The sequence below is a fragment of the Crotalus tigris genome, unplaced genomic scaffold (genome assembly GCF_016545835.1).
Source record: "Crotalus tigris isolate CLP2741 ecotype Arizona unplaced genomic scaffold, ASM1654583v1 scf7180000024437.13266115, whole genome shotgun sequence".
In the NCBI taxonomy this organism is placed as follows: Eukaryota; Metazoa; Chordata; class Lepidosauria; order Squamata; family Viperidae; genus Crotalus; species Crotalus tigris.
Genome location: NW_024100606.1, coordinates 11,082,381 through 11,103,780, shown reverse-complemented (window position 1 = coordinate 11,103,780; position 21,400 = coordinate 11,082,381). Strand labels below are relative to the sequence as shown.

Here is a 21,400-nt window from a genome sequence, read left to right as displayed (position 1 = left end):
TTACTTCTGAAACAAAGTTCAAAATTTAGAGTTGCATATAGAGGTTGCATGGATTAATCTTTGGTCCCAGTTCCCTTTAACATCTTGGTCTCCTTTCTTATTTAGAAAAACCCATTAATGATATGAATTTGTAACCTCTTATAAACATTTGATTGTTTATTTTCAAAATGCTAAATTTGTGCCTACCCACAGATTACTCAAAGTGCTATATTTGTGGCTACTCACGGATTACTCTATAAGCGATCAAAAATCCAGTGCCAACAATATGAGAGTCTGTGTAGAAATTTAACAGGGTAGATCCAACAATGCTGATAGGACTAGGGATTTTATTTCCACAAAGTGTCTGAACAATTGCATTCCTTTTAAAAATCTTCACTCCATCAAAAGCACAATATTCCAAAACACTGTGAGCTGAAATGGAGAACAGTTTATCAATATCTTGTTGATCTATTTATCACCTATTCTAATGCTTCTTTCCACCCATATTATAGAAGTCAAGTTTATAGTAATGATTAGTGATCATTACTAATAAACCAACTGCAGTAAGGAATAAAATAAATGAAGTACATTTTCCATTTTAAAAAGGCTTCTTTGTGTCTTAATTATATGAAGGGGCTTCATATGATTGAAAGAGCTTGGTCCTCCCATATCCAAATATGTAAATTAAGAATTTGTGTGCCATACAATTAGGTCCATATGTTTGTCTTTAATGTCCATTTTTAATACATGGACATATATTGTGAAAGGTAGAAAGAGAACAAATGAGACCTCAAAAACATAATTTACGAAAACAGAAGAATATTACTAAATAAGTAACATTCATGTAATATTTTTTTTTCAGAAGCTCAATCCTATATTTCTAATAATTGATTGCCACAGAAATTAGTCATACAACTAACTTGTGATCCAGTGTTTTCAGTGGAACAGTCACAAGTAATGTTGTTGAAAATGGACCTTAAGCACTTAAAGACTGTGATGTAACAGAGAATAAAACATACTGATGAACATTTCTTGCCATATCATAGTTTTACTGCCTCAAATATTCATAAATTAAAGAGAAAGCGATTTAGTGTTTAAGGCTCAGAATAGTTTGCACTTTAACCAAACCCAGCTTGAAATGTACTTTTCAGAAAAAAGTCAGGAAGTGTAGATAATTTTTGTGCTTTTAGTCATACTGGCTGGGAATTGCAGGAGCTATTTTGCACTCCCACACACACTAGCTTGGGGAAAGCTAAAATAATGGGATGTGAATGAGGTTTTAAAGAAAACATTTAGCCTAAAGAAGTAATAAAGAAAGAATAATGTATTGGAAAACAAATAAAATATTCTGGTATGGAAGACTTCTTAGAAGGGAGTAATTTTTGTTTACTTCTATAACACTTGAAAAGGGGAGGGCAATCTTTCTTTGTGGATAGAGACAAATTAACAACAGTTATTTTGGAATTCCACAGGCATATGTTTAAAATGCTTGTTTTTAGCAAGCTCTCTTACTCTTTGTACTTGTTTTCAGAGAAGAATTATGTTCCCTGAAAATATCTTTCATAGTAGAAGAAGCTCAAATATTTTGAACTATGGTACTATTAAGCAATCAAATCTTGCAACACAGATAATAAATAAAACTGATGGTTTAGTCACAACTGCAGAAAGACCACATTAAAGAAGAATATTAAGAATATAAAGCAATACTGTCTTAATTTTTAAAGAATTAATCCATTTATACTTCATTTGAAATGCTAGACCTTTGATGGACTGACCTAAGAATAAGTTCCATTAAACATAGTACTTAGGATTTATTTCACAGGTATTTTAAATATACACTCACTCATCAACAGATACCAATGCTTGCATAGTTATATACATTTTTTTACAAATCCACACACACACACAAACACGTGCACACATTTGTGACCCCCCCGTAATCAGTATTATTATCAAATAAAAATAATATAAAATTCATAGCCCCTCCCCAGCTAGGCTGCTGAGGAAATCCTTTTAAATTACTCAAAGTAAAAATATTTAATAGATTGAATTACCACTTTTAATGAAAATTATGCCATGGCTTTGACATGTTACTGACAGTTTGATGATTTCATATGGAGTAATCTTACATAACTTTTCATTTTGGTTCACTTGCACACTTGCTATTGATTCTTAAAAATGAATATATATCTTCATATATTAATTACTAAAATGTAAAATTAAAATCTTGGCCACTTACACTGCAGGTCAAAATGTTCAAAGTTTAGAATTACAACATCCTGAGGTCCTGCCTCTAAAAAATAATTGCAGGTCAAGTTGTTGTCATATTCACCAGGGAAATTAGGAGAAACAATGCGACCAGATGATGCCGTCATATTTGCTCCACAACCTGCAAGAAAATATAGGATCCCAGAAATCCAATTAATTGTACTGAAAAATAATTTAAAAGAAGAAAACTACTAAGCTTCACAAGGCCAAAATTTCTGATTATAAGGGTGGAACAATTAACCAGTGGAACAACCTGTATCCAGAAGTGGTGAATGCTCCAACACTGGAAGTTTTAAAGAAGAGACTGGACAGCCATTTGTCTGAAATGGTATAGGGTTTCCTGCCTGAGCAGGGGGTTGGACTAGACGACCTCCAAGGTCCCTTCCAACTTTTATTATTATTATTACTATTATTATTATTGTTATTATTATTATTTTCAAAGATATCTAAAATATTTTTTTATTTTTAAAATTAGGGGGAAGAAGTGCAGGATGTGCTAACCACTGTATTCATTAAACAATTTTTTCAAATGCTTTAAGTTTCAACAAAAACATACATGTTTCCCACATTTGGGTTGGTGCAAAGACTAAAATGAGACTGTTTTGGTCTATGTACAGAATAAACGGGGGCTGTTCTAAACAGAAAGGCTTCAACAAGGGGAACAGGAAAAATGGTAAAAGATGGTGGGAAGAGTAAGACTAGTGTGTTTCATCCTGCTTTTCTGCTCAGTATCTCACAGCATCCTCTCTACCCCAACATCTTCCTAGCCCCAAGGAAGATAACAGATAGATAAAACCAATGAGATGTTTCCCCATCCAATTTTTTTTCAACTGAAATCTAATTGAAAAGACTTCATCCTATGTCTTCAATATTTTTTTGAAGCCCATTGAAGCACTGTGGGTTTTGGTTCTGCCAAACCATAGCTGATCCAAAATGGTTCCACAGAACATCTGGAATGTGATGGTTTGTTTCAAGTTTGATAGTTTATTATTTACACAAATGTTGTCCAATAAAGCAATGCTTAAGTTTGCTTTGCTTACCAAGAATTTTAGTATTATAGTAATTAAGTCTATCTAATGGAATAATAACAGCCACTTTGATGTACTGGCTAAGGCATCAGGTTAGAAACCAGGAGACAATGAGTTCTAGTCCTGCCTTAGACCCAAAGCTAGCTGGGTGACCCTTGGGCAGTCATTCTTTCTCAGACCTAGGTAAGAGGAAATGCAGACCACTTCCAAAATCTTGCTAAGAAAATTGCAAGGAGTTACCAGATGCCCAGGCACTTGACAGGAGTCAAGTGACTCAAAGGAGCAAAACAAAGCAAAACAAAAAAGGAAATAAAGGCTACTTCTTACTGATATATATGAACTAGACAGTTAAAGATGAGTCTCACATGAATCTGTATCAACAACTTCAGTCTGTCATGAGGCAATAGGAATCATTTGACTCAAGAGCAGATGACTGATGTGGTTGCTATGCTGAGGTCTCTCTATTCACCCATTCATCCTCTAAGTCTTCTAGAGTGGAAAGCTGGGGTTTTATTTCATTTGCCAGAAAAAGAAAAAATCCTGCATTGAAACAACTAATTCTTTTCAGAAGAATGTAGAGTTGAAATAAACTTATTGGAATATTTATTGTATTTTTTAATGCAAGAAATGTTTTTTCCTTTTTTTCTGGGAGGGAAGGACATTGTTTTGGGAGTCCTTTTTATTATATTATATATTTATGTATTCTAAAAAAATTATTAATGGCTTTCTAGTCTGTAACTTTTAGAGATGCTGAAGGAAGTTGATGTTGGTATCAGTTATTTAGGTCACTTTCAATATAACTATGAATATCCTGCTTTAGTAAAACAATGGGAGGGGCTGCTTTGAATATGAAATTAGTTTTCAATTATATTAAAAGAGGCTAAGCAAAAAAGTTGCTTCTTGCACATTGTATAATTCCAATTGTTTTCAGTTATATAAATCATCTGCCAGAGATGCAACTGAGAACAGTATATAATTGGGTCATGTCCCATTACTATTACATTTTGGTTTAATTAGCAGTATTGTACTATTTGTATAATCCAAGGCTATGATAATTTTGGTCATTTGCTATGTGGTGAAGAAATAAATACTTTTAACTGTACTGAAGCTGATCTTGGGTTTTCAAGTTGTCCATCCCTGGAAAGAGAACGACAGCCACATTTAGTTATGGGATTTATATGGGTGATTTGCTTTTAAGAAGACTCAAGAAAAGCTCTCATTTAGAGCTACTTTATAAAGTAACTTGCCTCACTGTAAAGAACAAAGCAAAATTGCTTTGCTGCCTCCTGCTGCTTTATGTTTTTCAGAAGGCCATCAAAGCAACAGGAATTGCTTTTTCTTTGAAAACAGGATCACCTCCATGCCTCATCATGGAAAATAGCTTTACTTGTGCAGCATTGAAACAGCCTCACAAAAGACAAGTTTTGGAAGAATCTAAGCAGATTCCATAAATCAGGCCCTGCAGATATCTGCAGCAGACTCTTTGTAAGCAACTACCAATACACTTATACTCTAGGATCCTACATCATGTGTCAGTAAGTTTTGGGAATAGAAACTTAACCTAGCTTTTATCATGTCTTGGTGCTGGATTTAATGAATAGCCAAATTCATATATTGCTGGCAGTACCAGATTAAATTCATATAATTATGCATTACTGAAACACAGACAACTTTGGACAGGGTTATTTACCAATTTATTTATGACATATCTACTAAATTATTATCAGATGTCCTGGACATCTAAACGCTCCTGGATTTGATTTCTTATGATACAGTTTGACCAAGAATTACCATATCAACATGGATCAATTATGCAATAAGCCTGCATCTGTACATCAAGTCAGTATCTCAGTTCATAGCTATATATCAGTGATGGTGAATCTTTTAGAGACCGAGTGCCCAAACTGCAACCCAAAACAATTATTTATCGCCGGGTGCCAGGTGGGTGTGGCCCACTGGGTGGGTGTGGCTGTGGTAATGGCAGACTGGGTGGGTGTGGCCAAGGTGGGTATGGTCACCTCGATGTTGCTTGTGGGGAGGGACGCCCGTGGAGGCCGGGCAGGGTTGGGCGAGATCCAGGGGGTCTCTGGCAGGAGGGGCGGTGGGCAGGAGACTCATCCTGCGGGTTGAGGCGAGGCAGGACGGGGATGCCATTGTCGCAGGGCAAGGCGAGGCAGGGGCCGGGGTGGCTGCTGCCTGACACCATTGGCCCCCGCACACAGAGGCCAGCAAGTGAATGGGGTCCGAAGTGTCCGTCAGCAGCCACAGCCTGCCGGCCGCTCGACCAGCACACTCTGGGGCTCCACAGTCTGTCGCCAGCAGTTCAGAGAAGCCGCCTCTTAGCTGAACGGCCGGTTGACAGTTGAGGAGGTGATTCAGTAGGTCGTGCCCAGGAAAAGGAGAGCATGTGAGGCCAGAAGGAATGGGATGGGGGGAGGGAAACCAGCTATGCGTGGTTTGCATCCGGCCATATGGGACCTCAGCAAGTTAGCAGATGGCTTGTTGAAGAGGGATGGTTGCCATCTCCAGGGCATGGTGTGCGTGCCCACAGAGAGGGCTCTGAGTGCTGCCTCTGGCACACATGCCATAGGTTCGCCACCACTGCTATATATTATGATCCTATGAGAAAAATAATTGGAAAGGCCCTGACATGTGCATTTCATTTACCCTAGGGTTACATAGTGAAACCACTCAATACCAACAGCAAAGCTAGCAAGATCTCAACTTAGTTTTGTTTCTGATTTAACCATGCAGCATTCTAGAACATTTAAACAATATTTATTTGAACAATCTTTGGGTGGGGGGAGGTAGAGCTATCAGCTCAGTAACACACATTTTTGTAGCTCTTTCCAGTGTAACTATATTAGTTTTTAGCAATTTTTAATGGGACTTAAATTCAATTATACTATTTTATATGAGATTAATGTGAAGGCAAAAGCACAGATAAAAGACTTTGTATGGACTGAATGTTATGGGGATATGAATGTCATCCTTTTATTTCAAATAAATTTGATGGTTTAGAATCCACCCTTCGAACAGAATTTTTAAAAAATGACAGATCTCAGAGTTCTTCTTATCTGCTAGGGAAGAAATAAATGGGATTCCAGGTCAACCCAACTGCCTATGTCATGAGAACTAATTCACTCGAGTTAGTTGGGAGAGATCAGTGGAAAAAGAAGAAAGGGATGCTTTAATATCTCTTGGCTGGATACTATAAAGCAGTGATGGTGAACCTTTTAGAGACCGAGTGCCCAAACTACAACCCAAAACCTACTTATGTATCATCAGGTGCCGGGTAGGCATGGCCCATTGGCTGGGGGTGGCCCATTGGGTGGGCATGGCCCATTGGGTGGGTGTGGCTGCAGTGGTAACGGAAGACTGGGTGGGACTAAAAAGTTCAATAAATCAATTCCAACTTTGCAAGATTTTTTTCCCCGCGAGAAGTTGAAATTGATTGATTGAAACTTTTTTTTTTGTACACGGCGGAGGCCTAAAGCGAAAAGGTTTTATAAAACCCAGCTGAAGGCCTAGGACTGGGGCGATGGCGCGTGTGCTCACAGAGAGGGCTCTGCGTGCCACCTGTGGTACGCGTGCCATAGGTTCTCCACCACTGCTATAAAGGATGAAATTGGGATGGTCATGGTGGATCTGAAGGAGGCAGAGCTAGAGAGAAGGGCATGGAGGATGCTGATCATTAGAGTGGCTGAGAGATGGACACAACTGGATGACTGACAAGGACAACCAGCCCTGAGGGAATTAAAACAAGGTTAAAGATAAAAAACAAAATCAGAAAAGAGAGAGAAAACAGAGTTAAAGAACAATCTTTAAATGTTACTGGATTCATGGATGTGATGGAATAAGAAAGCAAATAATGATGTGTATTATGATGAAATCATGTATATGTTATGATTTATCTATGTCAGATATTCTGGCATAAGAGCATAACAGAAGGATTTATCTTATCACTGCACAAATTACTTACTGCTTATAAACGATACAGAAAAACCACGTGCTGAGATGTCCTGTGACTGAAACACTATAGTCATCACATTTCCTGGAGTAACTATAGGCCCTGGAGCTGAGTTTCCACACCCAACAGCTAATATGGTATCTTCTTGTTCTTTATTCTTTCCTCTCAGTACCTGGAGGGCAGAGTTTTAATATCTGGCTAAAGCATTAGGCTGACTTTCATTTACACTGATTTATATCTGATCCTTAGATATAAATGAGATTATGATAAATAAAGATTTTACCAACTCACCTAAGTGGCATCCAACAGAATGATACTGAATATATCAAAACATTCACAGATCATTCAATTCTCACAAAATCTAAATCTTTTTTATAGCTGTGGATCACAAATGCACACAATAGGGAAACTTTATACCTGGTACCTTTAGGGTTATATGACATTTTACATATCAGAGCATGTACATCTTGAACCATTTGCCAGTTCAAAATCTCTGTCCTTTTTATTTGTTTTTAAAGTTAGGAATAGATATATGTGGGAACCTTCCACCTTTTCTTCATCCATCTATGTACTATCTGTTTTTCTAAACTTGAACTTCAAATCTTTATTTGGTCACAGTCCAGCACATAAAATACAGAAATCGTAACTTAAAATAGAAGAATAGAGAAAAGAAATACACACACAACACACACAAACACAAATACACCAAAATGTTTGACAAGTTAACAAACTTAATAATGGATTTTAAAATACTAATCCAATATGTTGTGAGAGTTATATCCTGTCTTTCTTCAAGGCAACTCAAGGCAATATACATACTACTACCTCTTCCATTTTTTTCTCACAATAACCCTGAGGTAAATTAGATATCTGAGGATAGACTTGAATATGAGCCTCCCTGTTCCTAGACCAATAGCTTACCAAACATAGAACCAGAAAAAAACTATCCAATTCTTTTTTAAAAAAGAATTACTGATTTTTACTTTGTTTGGCTTACAATAGTGTTATAGTTCCACACCAATAATTTGGTGTGACTGATAGCAATGGGGTATAAATAATTTCTTGCTTGAAGCTTCACTTCCTAACTCTGTAACAGCCTCTCCCAAAGACAAATCTGTGAGTGATTCTATACCATAAAAGAAATGGGCAGGGAATGAAAGGCTGCTTCTTAGGCTAATAAATCATCATTACCTTTCCAAATATTTACAGTATGATCTATACCCACCTTGTAAAGTTATGTGCTTAAGTAATTTCTTAAATGATATACTTATGAATTCTTTGGTTTATTCTGTTTGCCTTATTATGATAAACCACCCATTATCTTCGGAGCTGAACAGTATATAAATATTCATTAACACATAATTATTTTAAAATTCAGACAGAACTTCACATTCTGATATACTTTTGAGACACAGGAAAAATTGCTCACAATCTTTTTATGTTAAAAATAGAAAATTAAATTAAAATCTTCATCTCTATTTATAAAAGGAAGATTTAAACAAAAAAAATGGCTTGGCCATGTGGGTATAGTTTCAAAGAATGAAACAGCAAATGAATTTCAGCCCCTTCATTTTTTAAGCAAAGCATAGTTACTCAGTTCCTCATGACTTTCTACATTTTGATAAATTATGTTTGCCCTTTAGCAACAAGTGGGAGCTATGTAATTTTGTACAGTCTGACCATTGTACAGTTTTGTACAATGATGACCAAAGTTTGGCAAATTCTTGAGAAAACTAACAGCTGCTAGGAATCACGAACATCCCCTATCCTTCAAGTGAAATGCCCTACATACATACACACACACACACACATATATATAATTGTCAATAAAGTAAATATTTTTATTTCAAACATTTTTAGATATTAAATTAAAGAAACAAACAAAAGCAGACTTTCAGATGTAGATATAGATATATGAATATAGATATACACACATACATACATATATACATACATAAAAAGTGGTAACAAATTTTGAGTTCTTTCAATATTTACCCATAAAATTTTCTATAAAAATTTTCTTTAGAACTATCTCAATACAGAATCTGATGCCAAATCTTTGTTCTCAAATGAAGTTATGCTTGGATTAATAGCAATTACTCAACTTCAAGGGAAAGAAAAAGTTAAGCTGCCCGAAAAGAACATATTTAATTGTTGCTCTAGATATAACAGGATTAAATTTGGCATCAAAAGTATGATCCAAGGCAAAAAGTACAATCCCAGATGCAAATGGGAGAGTGAAATGTAAAATGGCAGATTCTCTAGCATATTCTAAATTTAACCATATTCTAAATTACACCAAATAGACTTAGAGATGAACGAGCCAAAAATAGTTTCCTTCATCTACACCAGTGGTTCTCAACATTTTTATACGGCGACCCCGGTCATAAGGATGCGCCGCGCATGCGCAGCACCGCCCCATGTGTGGCGCTGCCCCCATGTTCAGTGCGCATGCGCGGCGGCGCCCCATACGTGGCGTACATGCACGGTGACACCCCACACAGCGTGCATGCGCGGGCCGCCCCATGCATGATGCACATACGTGGGGCAGCCCCCATGTGCGGTGCGCATGCGCAGCGCGCATATGCAGGGCGCCATCCCCTGAGGGAAAAAATGGCAGATCGCGTTGTTTGGCGACCCCCGTAAAATGGTCGTTCGACCCCAAATGGGGTCGCGACCCGAAGGTTGAGAACCGCTGATCTACACAGATATTTGGGGAATTGGGAATATGCTTTCTCCAAAGACCCAAGGAATTTTGGATGACGCAGAACTTAAACCATTTCATTCTATTACTTTCATCTCAAAGAATGCCACATTTGGGGCCTACAGCTATGGAAGCACAACCAACATCACAGTTATGCCTGCTCAACTTTGAATAAGCACATGAACTACACTGACTGCAAATTTTAAGAACTCTAATCTCAAAACATTTGGAATTGAAGGATAACCTAGATAGTGATAGACTAAGAAATTATCCATACCTTCACATAACTATTCTGGCAATGTCCATTGTTATCTGGAATCTCGAAATTCTGATCAAAGATTATTTCAAAATGTTTGCTCTCATGGGTAATTATTGTCCATGAGCATCTGGTGTTATTGGGAAAATTTTCTGGCCAATAAGGAGAAGTTATGGTACCATTTTCTTTATGAAGTATGCCACCACATCCTGCAAGAATAAGGAACGATAGAATCACAGATCAATTTTTAGTTATGCAGGCAAATAAAAGACTGTAATGCATAATAATACCAATAAATTTTATAACTAAATAATAAATAAGCAATTATTTATAAATTCTAGTAATATTAACTGTCTTCAGCTATTTAATAATTATTTATCATATATATTTTTTCTTGAAAACTGTTTTTATTTTGAAAATTTGAAAATCATTTTGGAAATGGTTGATTTTTTAGAAATTAATTAGTATTCTGAGTTTTTGTAGATTGTGTGGATTGTTACAGGACTTAATAAAACAAGGAACATACACAAAAGAAATAAAATGTCGATTATAAACCATGAGATGCTACCATTTCATATTCAAGTTTCTGAAAAAAAAAAGCTTCTACTGGCTATTTCTACTTTTCAATAAGTAGAATATTATCATCATCATTATTCTGACAGATTAAAGAATCATTGGTAGCAGCACAATTTTAAAATAATACTAATTGCCTGTAAGGAAAAGTACAATTAAAGAGTAAAAGAATTAAGATAGTAGTTCTTCATATGCAAGATGGGTTTACAATAAGGAAGACTTCTATAAAGGAATTCTTGATACTTTTGATAAAATAAAAAATATTCTTTAACATAGCCATTTAGAAATAAGATTCTTGCCTCTGATTTATTGAAGTCTATTAAAATGGAAAGGATTTTATACCAAAAAATAGTTCTACATATAAGAAATAAAGAAATGATTATGCATCTCTACTAACCTAAAGAATCTGCAGTCCATGTAGCATTGAACCCATCTCCTTGCCCAGAGTGATTAGAATGGAAATGTATTAACATCTTATTTGAACCAGATTGAATGGTGCCTGGGGATGTAGTTCCACAGTATTGTCCTATGACAGGGGAAATAGGAGATCCACCATTCAGAATGGTGACTGAGGTCCTCATACAATTCCTTCGTATTTCCATCTTGAAGGCAACAAAAGTAAGCTATGGAGATACAATAAGAGAAGACTAAAAAAACAGTTGTAGCTGTATCAATACAAGCAAACAAACTATTACTACTGTGTGTACAAATATGTAAAGATTTCCTCTGTCCGATCATATCTGATTTTAAGGGTCAGTGCTCACCTCCATTTCTTAGTGGAGGGAGCCAGTGTAGATGTTTTCATGGTCATGAGACCAGCATGGCTATATACCTCGTATAACAGGCACAACTATTTATAGAAGACAGGGGAAATCTGGATTTTTTTAAATCAAAAATTCAAAAGAAAAAAAAACATGCTATATCTACAGTTGTAGATTCAGACCTAAAATTTTATTTTACATATTGTTACAACTATTTCCCAAGAATTTTTATTTGCAAATATTTAATTTATATAGGGAGACAATATAATATGCTCAGAACACTTAATTCAATATCACCCCTTTTTCATTTGTCAAAGTTGTTTAAATAAAATCAGCATTAGCCATATTACATATAATACAGTGTATATACTCTAACAGTAATAATATTTGTCTTTTGTTAAACTTACTGGAAAAAATGGCAGCATATGTTTGAACCCAACATGACTTAAGCAATTATATTGTAAACATGAGCCCTCCCCACATCTTCTGTCTTTTCTTTAGGTGGCATGTGCCCTCAATCTTTTCCAATTTTATCCCCATAATATTTGTGAGACAGACTGGAATAAGAGAGAACAAATAATCCCAAACCACCCTACAAACTTTCATGATGAGAATGGACCTGAAGTTGAGTCTCATATCCTAATTCAAATAGTTATTTTAATCAGAGGTAGGAAACAAAACTCAGCTTCCTAGCCTTGTAAAGACTGGAACCAGTGACAGATATCCTATTTCATATCCAGTTCAGGAATAAATTCCTGGGCAGCAACCAACAATGGTGTAACTGAAGAAGAACCTTAAATCGTATCCGACCCATCGCGACCCCATGGACAACGTTCCTCCAGGTCTTCCTGTCCTCTACTATCTTCTGGAGTCCATTTAAGCTCACGCCTACTGCTTCAGTGACTCCATCCAGCCACCTCATTCTCTGTCGTCCCCTTCTTCTATTGCCCTCAATCTTTCCCAGCATTAGGCCCTTCTCCAGTGAGTCCTTCCTTCTCATTAAGGTGGCCAAAGAATTACAAGGCAGTATTGAGACAGGTAAGGCAGAACAGCCATTGGATACATAGTTACATAGTTCACAAAGCTTCAGGAGAGCAGAACAGTTGCAAGAGTCAACACTAGGAGACAATGAACTGTTGTTTGACAGGCTACTCCCTCAGGTGCTGCTTGATTAAAGGGATTATTCTTCCTTCTAAATCTGGGGTCTTCAAACTTGGCCCTTTTATGACTTGTGGACTTCAACTCCCAGAATTCCTCAGCCAGCATGCCTGGCTAAGGAATTCTGGGGTTAAAGTCCACAAGTCATAAAAGGGCCAAGTTTGAAGACCCCTGTTCTAAATGTTCCTCAACAATTCTCCAACTGCATTTTTGGTCTCTTCAGATGAGTGAAGAATGTCATTTGGAGACTATTCTCAAAGAAATGTGAAAAATAGATTGCATGAGTTTGATTCTGGCAAACTGTGTGTAAAATAAATGAAGAAAACTATTTGAACTGTAATAATCAGTGGGCATCTAATAAAAAATAAAGCAAATCAGGTTTGCTGGTCTGGAATATAAAGATCACTTGTTTGAATATTGTTATTTTTTGCCTAAATAACTTTTTCCTTTGGTGCTCTCCAGAAACATGAGTTTTTGATTTATATATTTTGCTTGGGAACTGAAATCCATATATATAGAGGCATGAAACTGGCATGGCCATCTAAAATCAAAATCTCATTTTTTTGTAGCACACATCAGAAATTAAAAGCCTCCTTGTTCTCTACCAATGATTGATTACTCACATTGATGGTATGTCCCTCTGGTGCTATCAAGAGCCAGGAACAATGAGTAGAACTATTGTAAGGATGTGGGTAGTTTGGACTTGAAATAATTCCTCTTTCAGCTTGTTTCACACCACCACATGCTAAAATGAAATGTGAAATATTTAAAGAAACATTGATGCATGGCCAGGAGACATGATCTACCAATGTCATATAATTTTCTAGGTCAGTGTTTCCCAAACTTGACAATTTTAAGGCATGTGGACTTCAACTCCCAGAATTCCACATGAGGAATTCTGGGAGTTGAAGTCCTCATGCCTTAAAATTGTCAAGTTTGGGAAACACTGTTCTAGGTGATTTTGTCATTTATATTAAAACATTAGTAGATGTGGGGTAATTATATGAGGGAATGATCTTGAAAGACAGATGGAATAGCCACAAACTAGAGGATCAGACAAATGGCAAACAAGTCTAAAGAGTCTCTCTCTAGTTTCTTGGCCTGTGAAGATTAGACAAGTCATTTTAGATTTGCAAGATTCTATTAATGTAAGTTTACAATAAAATTAGAGCTGGTATTTCTGGAAGTGCTTCTTGTCGGGGCTACCTCGAAGGTCAATAAATCCTAGGTATTTTTTTAGGGGTACTATATGTGATAACGGTTAAGGTTTCTTTCCCCTGTCTAGTTGTGTGACTCTAGGAGAGTGGTGGAGAACCTATGGCATGTGTGCCAGAGACGGCACTCAGAGACTTCTCTGTGGGTATGCGCGTCATGCTGCGGAGATGGTAACCGTCCCTCTTCAACTAGCCGCCCACTAACTCAGCGAGGTTCCACATAGCCAGATGCATCCCAGCACGGCTGGTTTCCTTCCTCCCCCCATCCCATCCCTCCTGGCCTTGCATGATCTCCTTTTTCCAGGCACAACCCACTCTATCGCCTCAACTGTCGGCCAACCGTCCAGCTCAGAGGCGACTTCTCTGAACTGCTGGCGGCGGGTTGTGGAGCCTCAGAGTATACTGGTCGAGGGGCTGGCAAGCTGTGGCTGCTGATGGCACTGTTGGCCCCCCATGCACTCACTGGCCTCTGTGAGCGGAAACTGATGGTGTCAGCCCCTGCCTCCCCCATCCTGCAAGATGAACCCCCTACCCACCACTCCACCTGCCAGAGACCCCCTGGATTTTCCCCAGCCCTGCCCAGCCCACATAGGCATCCCTCCCCACGAGCAACATTAAAGTAACCATGTCCTCCTTGGCCACACCCACCCAGTCTGCCATGACCACCACAGTCACGCTCACCCAGTGGGCCATGCCCACCTGGCACCCGGTGATAAATAAGTGGGTTTTGGGTTGCAGTTTGGGCACTCGGTCTCTACAAGGTTCGCCATCACTGCTCTAGGAGATGGTGCTCATTGTCCGAAAACACTTCTGTGGTCAACATGACTATATGCTGAGGTACATGGAATACTGTTATCTTTTCATCAAAGTGGTACCTATTTATTTACTTGCATTTGCATACTTTCAAACTGCTAGGTTGGCAGGAGTTGGGGCAAGAACAGGAGCTGAACCCATCATGTGGCACTGGGTTTGAACTGAGCTATCACTTTTCCAGTTGACAAGCTCAGCATCTTTAAACCCTGTGCCATCACGCCCTTTACTAAATCTGATAAGAGAGGCTTTGAGTCCCATCAGTTAAAGAGTGTCAATCAGCAAAACCCAGAAGACAGGCCTTTTCAATTACAGTGCCAACTCTGGGAACTGAACTCAAGGGAAAATCATATCCTTGAGACTGGATTGGACTTAATCTTACCAGCTTTCCACAAAATTTTAAAGACCTGAATTGATCCCATACATGGAGGTAAGTAAACTACTAGGATTGTTATTTTATTATTCACTGGGTTTTTCTTGGTGCCATTACAGGCTTTTATTTTGAACTTTATTTTTCTATAATGAAATCTTATGTTAGCTATTGTAAGATGGGCAGTCATGTAAATAAATAAAGTAAACAAATGATGGTATTTATGCCTAAAAAGACATAATTGTTTTAAGGAAGTGGTTCATTAAAGCAGCTATGTCTTTAAAGCAATTATTTAAAGAAGTCATACCTTATTTTCAGGCTCATATGGAAACTTTAAAAAAAAGACAGAACTAATTTTTTTGTGTCCATGTCTGTTCCAAAGTACTTTTCCTAATCACATTGAATACATATGGTACATAATGCAGTCTTTATCTGCTCATAAATGTATAATAAATTAGTTCCTATGCCATGCTGTCTAAGCATAATGTTCCACAAACAGGAACAAAATATTGTGGCAGAGAATTTCCTCTCCCATCTTATTTCAAGTGGAATAGTATCTGAAGCAAATTGTTGAAGACAGCCAAAATGCTTTATCAAATTTATGAAGAAGTATTATTTAGGGATCGAAGTCCTTAAAGGTCTTATTTATTGTGATTTCTTCCCCCCAAATTTATCCATACTGCTACTTATAAGCTGAGCTGCCAAAATCCAGATGACTGCTAGATGGCAGCAATGAGAGCATATGAATATTGTGGCTACCCGGATTTTTGCAACACGGATTAAATAATCTGCACTAGAATATATAGATAATAAAATGTTTTGTGAATGCCCCATTTATCTTACCGGAAGATGAGTAGCGCATAATGAATCCTTTGCCTGTATTTTCATTATTACTCAAAAATTGTACCCAGATTTGAGAAGCTGCTATTAACAGTGGCTCTAGACGCGGCCTGTGTCCACAGAGTCTGTACAAAAGCTCTCCATCACTGTCTCCTATATAAAAACATGTTATGAAAAATTTGAAGCTATTAATTATTCCTGCAAAAACATATTTAAGAGGGATTGTTTTCCCTCTGAGAAACACTTTACCATATCAAGATGGATCACCACATCTCTTTGAAAGGCAAAGTTTCTTATTGAAGAGGTTTGTAGGCCAATCTACAATTTGTGATTAAATAAAATTCCAGATTATGATCAGTTATAATTATTCCTCTTCTCTTTATCCTCCCATAAAAGGAAACTAGATGTAACAAAAAAGTGGGAATGCTTTCAAATTCCAACAGTTGTGTTGTTGTGAATTTTTCCAACAATACCTTTAGTTCATAGTTTGTTGATTACATATAATCAACAAATTAAAGTTCCTCTAGTTTAGATATATTGGAAACTGATTTGTTTTTTAAGTAGAAGTAGATGCTTCCAATATCTTTCTTTTAGGCTGAAACATTAAAAGAGAAGAAAACACAAAACACATTGCACTTTAAGCTGGTTCCTAAGCCTTAGGGTAAAAATAATGAAATCCATCATGAACCCTGATTTTGCATCTGTCTATCTATTCAAAGTTATAATCTCTCATTTTTATTTCTAAACAAATACATTTATGTACAATTGTACATAAAAAATACATCATGAATGACTAGTTATACAAATGTAAACAGCCATAATATACCTTGTCGAATGTCTAAATAATCATTCTGGCAATTAATATGTTGTTCTAAATGGAAGTCTTCTACAGAAAGGTATATAGTTGTGGTGGATGGCTGTGGATTTTGGATGATCCATTCACAGTTCAAATTATCAGTATAATTGCTTGTGCCATCATAACCGGGAGAAGTAAGGTTGCCATTGTCTGAACTAAGCAAAATTCCACCACACACTGAAGAAAAAAAAATTGGAGAAGGCAGTTGTTATCAGACAAAAGCAATTATAATATTATAAGTATTATAATGTATTCAGCACTTTTCCTTGTAGGTAGTAGATACCAATCTACTATTGCAGCTCAAGCCAGCAATTGTGATACCAATGGTCCCATAAAATTAGCTGTCCCCCAACCTTTCTGACTTGGCAGCCAGGCGGGAGGATAAGGGATATTTCCCCTGGGTAGTAGGCAGGCACATGCAAGTGTGCACAGCTCCATTTGTGTGACTGGCAGGCAAGCACAAGTGGGTGCCACTTACACGAGGGGAACTTAGAGCTTATATCCACCATGGCTGATGTAAATTATGTAACTAGATTTTGGATTTATAGAAGTGCAGCTTTTCTGTCCTTCGACAGCATGACATCCTTTATGCTTTTCAGATAGCATATCTGATGTTGGAAAGATCCGATCTATAAATTTCTAAAATGGAGGAAAGACATTTCCAACATCAGTCCCGATTTAGAATTATCCTATAGAAAGGAGTCACAATATGTAGAACATCTTCACAGATATTAATCTCATTTATATGTGTATTTGCTATAATACTGTTAAATTGTGTCTTCTTCCAGGCTTACCTCTCAAGGCAATACTTGGGATGTTCTACATTTAGGCAAGAAAAACCAAATGCACAGGTATAGTATAGGTGCTACCTTGCTCAATTGTAGCAACTGTGAGAGGGACCTCGGAGTCCTAGTGGACAATCATTTAGATATGAGCCAGCAGTGTGCTATAGCTGCCAAAAAAGCCAACACAGTGCTAGCCTGCATTAACAGAGAGATAGAATCAAGATCACGTGAAGTGTTAATTCCACTTCAAAATGCCTTGGTAAGGCCACACTTGGAATATTGCATCCAGTTTTGGTTACCATGATGTAAAAAAGATGTTGAAACTCTAGAAAGAGTACAGAGAAGAGCAACAAAGATGATTAGGGGACTGGAGGCTAAAACATATCAGGAACAGTTGCTGGAATTGGATATATCTAGTCCAGTGTTTCCCAAACTTGACAATTTTAAGGCATGAGGACTTCAACTCCCAGAATTCCACAGCCAGCGTTGCTGGCTGTGGAATTCTGGGAGTTGAAGTCCTCATGCCTTAAAATTGTCAAGTTTGGGAAACAATGATCTAGTCTAATGAAGAGAAGGACGAGGGTGACATGATAGCAATGTTCTAATATCTCGGGGGTTGCCACAAAGAAGAGGGAATCAAGTTATTCTCCAAAGCAGGACAAGAAGCAACGAATGGAAACTAACCAAAGAGAGAAACAACCTAGAACTAAGGTTGTGAATGCTCCAACACTGGAAGTTTTTAAGAAGACACTGGACAGTCATTTGTCTGAAATGGTGTACGGTTTCCTGCCTGAGCAGGGGGTTGGATTAGATGACCTCCAAGGTCTCTTCCAACTGCATTATATTATTATTATTATTATCGATCATCGCACAGTCAGCCAGATGTTCAGACTGGATTTGGCATTTTGTCTACCTATCGAGTCCTTACCCAGGACCTGGGATAGGCAGATGTGGATGTTTGATGGTATTACAGATATCGTCGCAGGATGGAAGCAGTTCCTAATAAGGCCGCCTTTTGCAATTGACTAATAGCGAATTTGTCAATGCCAATGGTGTTCAAGTGGTGCTCCAGTTGTTTTGGGATTGCACCCAAGGAGCCTATGACTATTGGTACTACCCTTGCTTGCTTTTGCCACAGTCTTTCTATTTCTATTTGTAGGTCTTTGTATTTTGTTATCTTCTCCAGTTCTTTCTCGTCTATTCTGCTGTCTCCAGGCACTGCCACGTCCACTATCCAGACTTTTTTGTCTTTCTTATCGACAATTGTTAAGTCTGGGGTGTTATGTTGCAGGTGCTTGTCTGTTTGAATTCTGAAGTCCCAGAGCAGTTTAATTTTATCATTTTCTATGACTTTCTCTATTTTATGATCCCACCAGTTTTTGCTTACAGGCAAATGATATTTTTTGCAGATCTTCCAATGCACCATTGTTGCTACTTTGTCATGCCGCTGCTTGTAGTCAGTTTGTGCAATCTTCTTGCAACAGCTTACCAGTGGTCCACTGTTTCTTCAGCTTCTTTGCATAGGCGGCACTTACTGTCTGTTGCTGTCTTCTCAATTTTGACTTTGTATGCATTTGTCCTTAAGGCTTGGTCTTGTGCAGCCAGAATTAGTCCCTCGGTCTCTTTCTTCAATTTTCCTGCTCTTAGCCATTGCCAGGTTTTATTATTATCTGCTTTCCCAGCTATTTTTTTCATGTATTGGCCATGTAGTGCTTTGTCTTCCCATGCCTCTATTCTGTTCTTCATTTGGTCTTTATTATTATTATTATTATTATTATTATTATTATTATTATTATTATTATTATTATTATTATGGATCATCGCATAGTCAGCCAGATGTTCAGACTGGATTTGGCATTTTGTCTACCTATCGAGTCCTTACCCAGGACCTGGGATAGGCAGATGTGGATGTTTGATGGTATTACAGGTATCGTCGCAGGATGGAAGCAGTTCCTAGTAAGGCCGCCTTTTGCAATTGACTAATAGCGAATTTGTCAATGCCAATGGTGTTCAAATGGTGCTCCAGTTGTTTTGGGATTGCACCCAAGGAGCCTATCACTATTAGTACTACCCTTGCTTGCTTTTGCCACAGTCTGTCTATTTCTATTTGTAGGTCTTTGTATTTTGTTATCTTCTCCAGTTCTTTCTCATCTATTCTGCTATCTCCAGGCATTGCCACGTCCACTATCCAGACTTTTTTGTCTTTTTAATATTATTATTATTATTATTATTATTATTATTATTATTATTATTATTATTATTTCTGGTCCCATCTTAGACCCAAAGCCTGCTGGATGACCGTGGGTCAGTCATTTGTATTTATTATCAGTATTTACATAGATTGCCTAAATTCTAAAAATCATTGATAAACCATAAGCTCCCTTCCATACTCCATCTTCATCCCATTCTTTCTCAAACTTTGCACAAGAATTATATTTTTAGAAACCACTGGAAAATTGTCAGAAGTGTTACCATTTAAATTCATTCTGAATTCACTATTTAAATTCATGTATCAGTCCTGTTTGAAATGAAAAACATGGCAAAACTGTCAGTGATCATATGCATGGGATACCCATTTCTAAAATAAAATCAAAATATCATATACAGCCATTTATAACATTTTTACCACAAGTTTTATTGTTACCTGCATCTTCATTAGAAGTATATGTAATTCTGAAGCGGGCCTCTGTGTCATCTTGGCTTGTTACCATGACTACCGTTATCTTGTTGCCAGAGGACTTAACTTGGGTGCCAGGTATCATTACACCACAGAGTTTGGATAATTTTGGAGTTTTTTCACCGATACCATTATGAACCTACGATTAACAAATGAATCAAGTACAGCAAGGATTCCTCTAGAAAAGACTGCTCACATTGTAGAACCTTATATTAATTTTTATACTGGTATTTTTAAAAGGTGTTTTGAAATTTGTACAAATATGCTTTTCCATTCGAAATAGTAAATCATCTTGGCTTAGAGAAAGTTTTTGTGTTATTTCCAATTTTTTAATTTCTCATGTTCTCTTTTGTGATACCCGGTTTCATAGTATACATTTTTTTTTTTCAAATTCTAAATAATGTACTTACTGACAAATAGTTCAAACCACAGTTCTCGCTGGATCCAAAATTCATGTCATCGATGGTGAGGGTGATCCGACGTCCAAATGGCACTATGATTCTCCATTCACATTTTAATTTATGCAAGGAATGATTTGGATAGTTAGGAGAGGAAAATGTCCCCACAGTACCACTAAGTTCACCTCCACACACTGGAATGATGTTAAAAAAAGAATTAGTCTCACTTCTCAGGTTTTTTTAGCTTTAGGTTTTTGTTTTTTAATAGAACAAAGAAGATACAATGATGCTCAGGACAAAAATAAGGAGTGTTTAAATTGTTCTCTTCACTTCATTTAAAAGCTATGTTGGAAAACTCAGTTTACCTCATATTGCTGTATCTTCTACTACAGTATACCTTTTATTCTTTTTTTTTATATATGGCAGCAATAGTTAATTACATCTCAGGAATACATAGTCACTATTATGAAACAATAATGGCAAACAAATGCAGAACTTTCCAAACTGTATTTTATCCTTTCCTGCAGCAAATGAAGTTTTGCATACAAAAGAAATTGTATAGAAATGTGTAAAGAGATTATCTTTTACCATCAGCACTGGCAGCAAAATGCAACCTGAAGCCTTGGGCATAGATGGATTCATCAGTGACAAACTTGATATAGGCCAAGTTACTAGCAGTGTCCACAGCAGTAGGTATAGTAGTACCACAGTATCTACCTAGCAATTCCCCTAAAATGTAGAAGAGAAAGTAAA

General features: G+C 37.2%; 1 protein-coding gene across 4 annotated transcripts in view; it reads right to left on the bottom strand.

The window, feature by feature from the left end:
- The window catches only part of LOC120302794 (tRNA (cytosine(38)-C(5))-methyltransferase-like), a 231,552-nt gene that overhangs the window by 25,635 nt on the left and 184,517 nt on the right, over positions 1-21,400 (bottom strand). For 3 of the 4 annotated variants that reach the window (XR_005555217.1, XM_039331729.1, XM_039331730.1), the window contains exons 48-58: positions 21,236-21,376; positions 20,660-20,841; positions 20,217-20,388; positions 16,758-16,964; positions 15,935-16,084; positions 13,321-13,442; positions 11,176-11,401; positions 10,227-10,414; positions 7,258-7,417; positions 2,219-2,368; positions 226-411 (exon numbers count right to left, since the gene is read on the bottom strand). Coding sequence is in view for 3 of the 4 variants with exons in the window: in XM_039331729.1 (XP_039187663.1) it covers positions 226-411; positions 2,219-2,368; positions 7,258-7,417; positions 10,227-10,414; positions 11,176-11,401; positions 13,321-13,442; positions 15,935-16,084; positions 16,758-16,964; positions 20,217-20,388; positions 20,660-20,841; positions 21,236-21,376 (1,884 nt within the window). In the remaining variant the exon portion in view is untranslated. Of the gene's footprint in view, positions 1-225; positions 412-2,218; positions 2,369-7,257; positions 7,418-10,226; positions 10,415-11,175; positions 11,402-13,320; positions 13,443-15,934; positions 16,085-16,757; positions 16,965-20,216; positions 20,389-20,659; positions 20,842-21,235; positions 21,377-21,400 lie in introns of those variants that run through there. The other variant, XM_039331731.1, reaches the window with a different exon arrangement.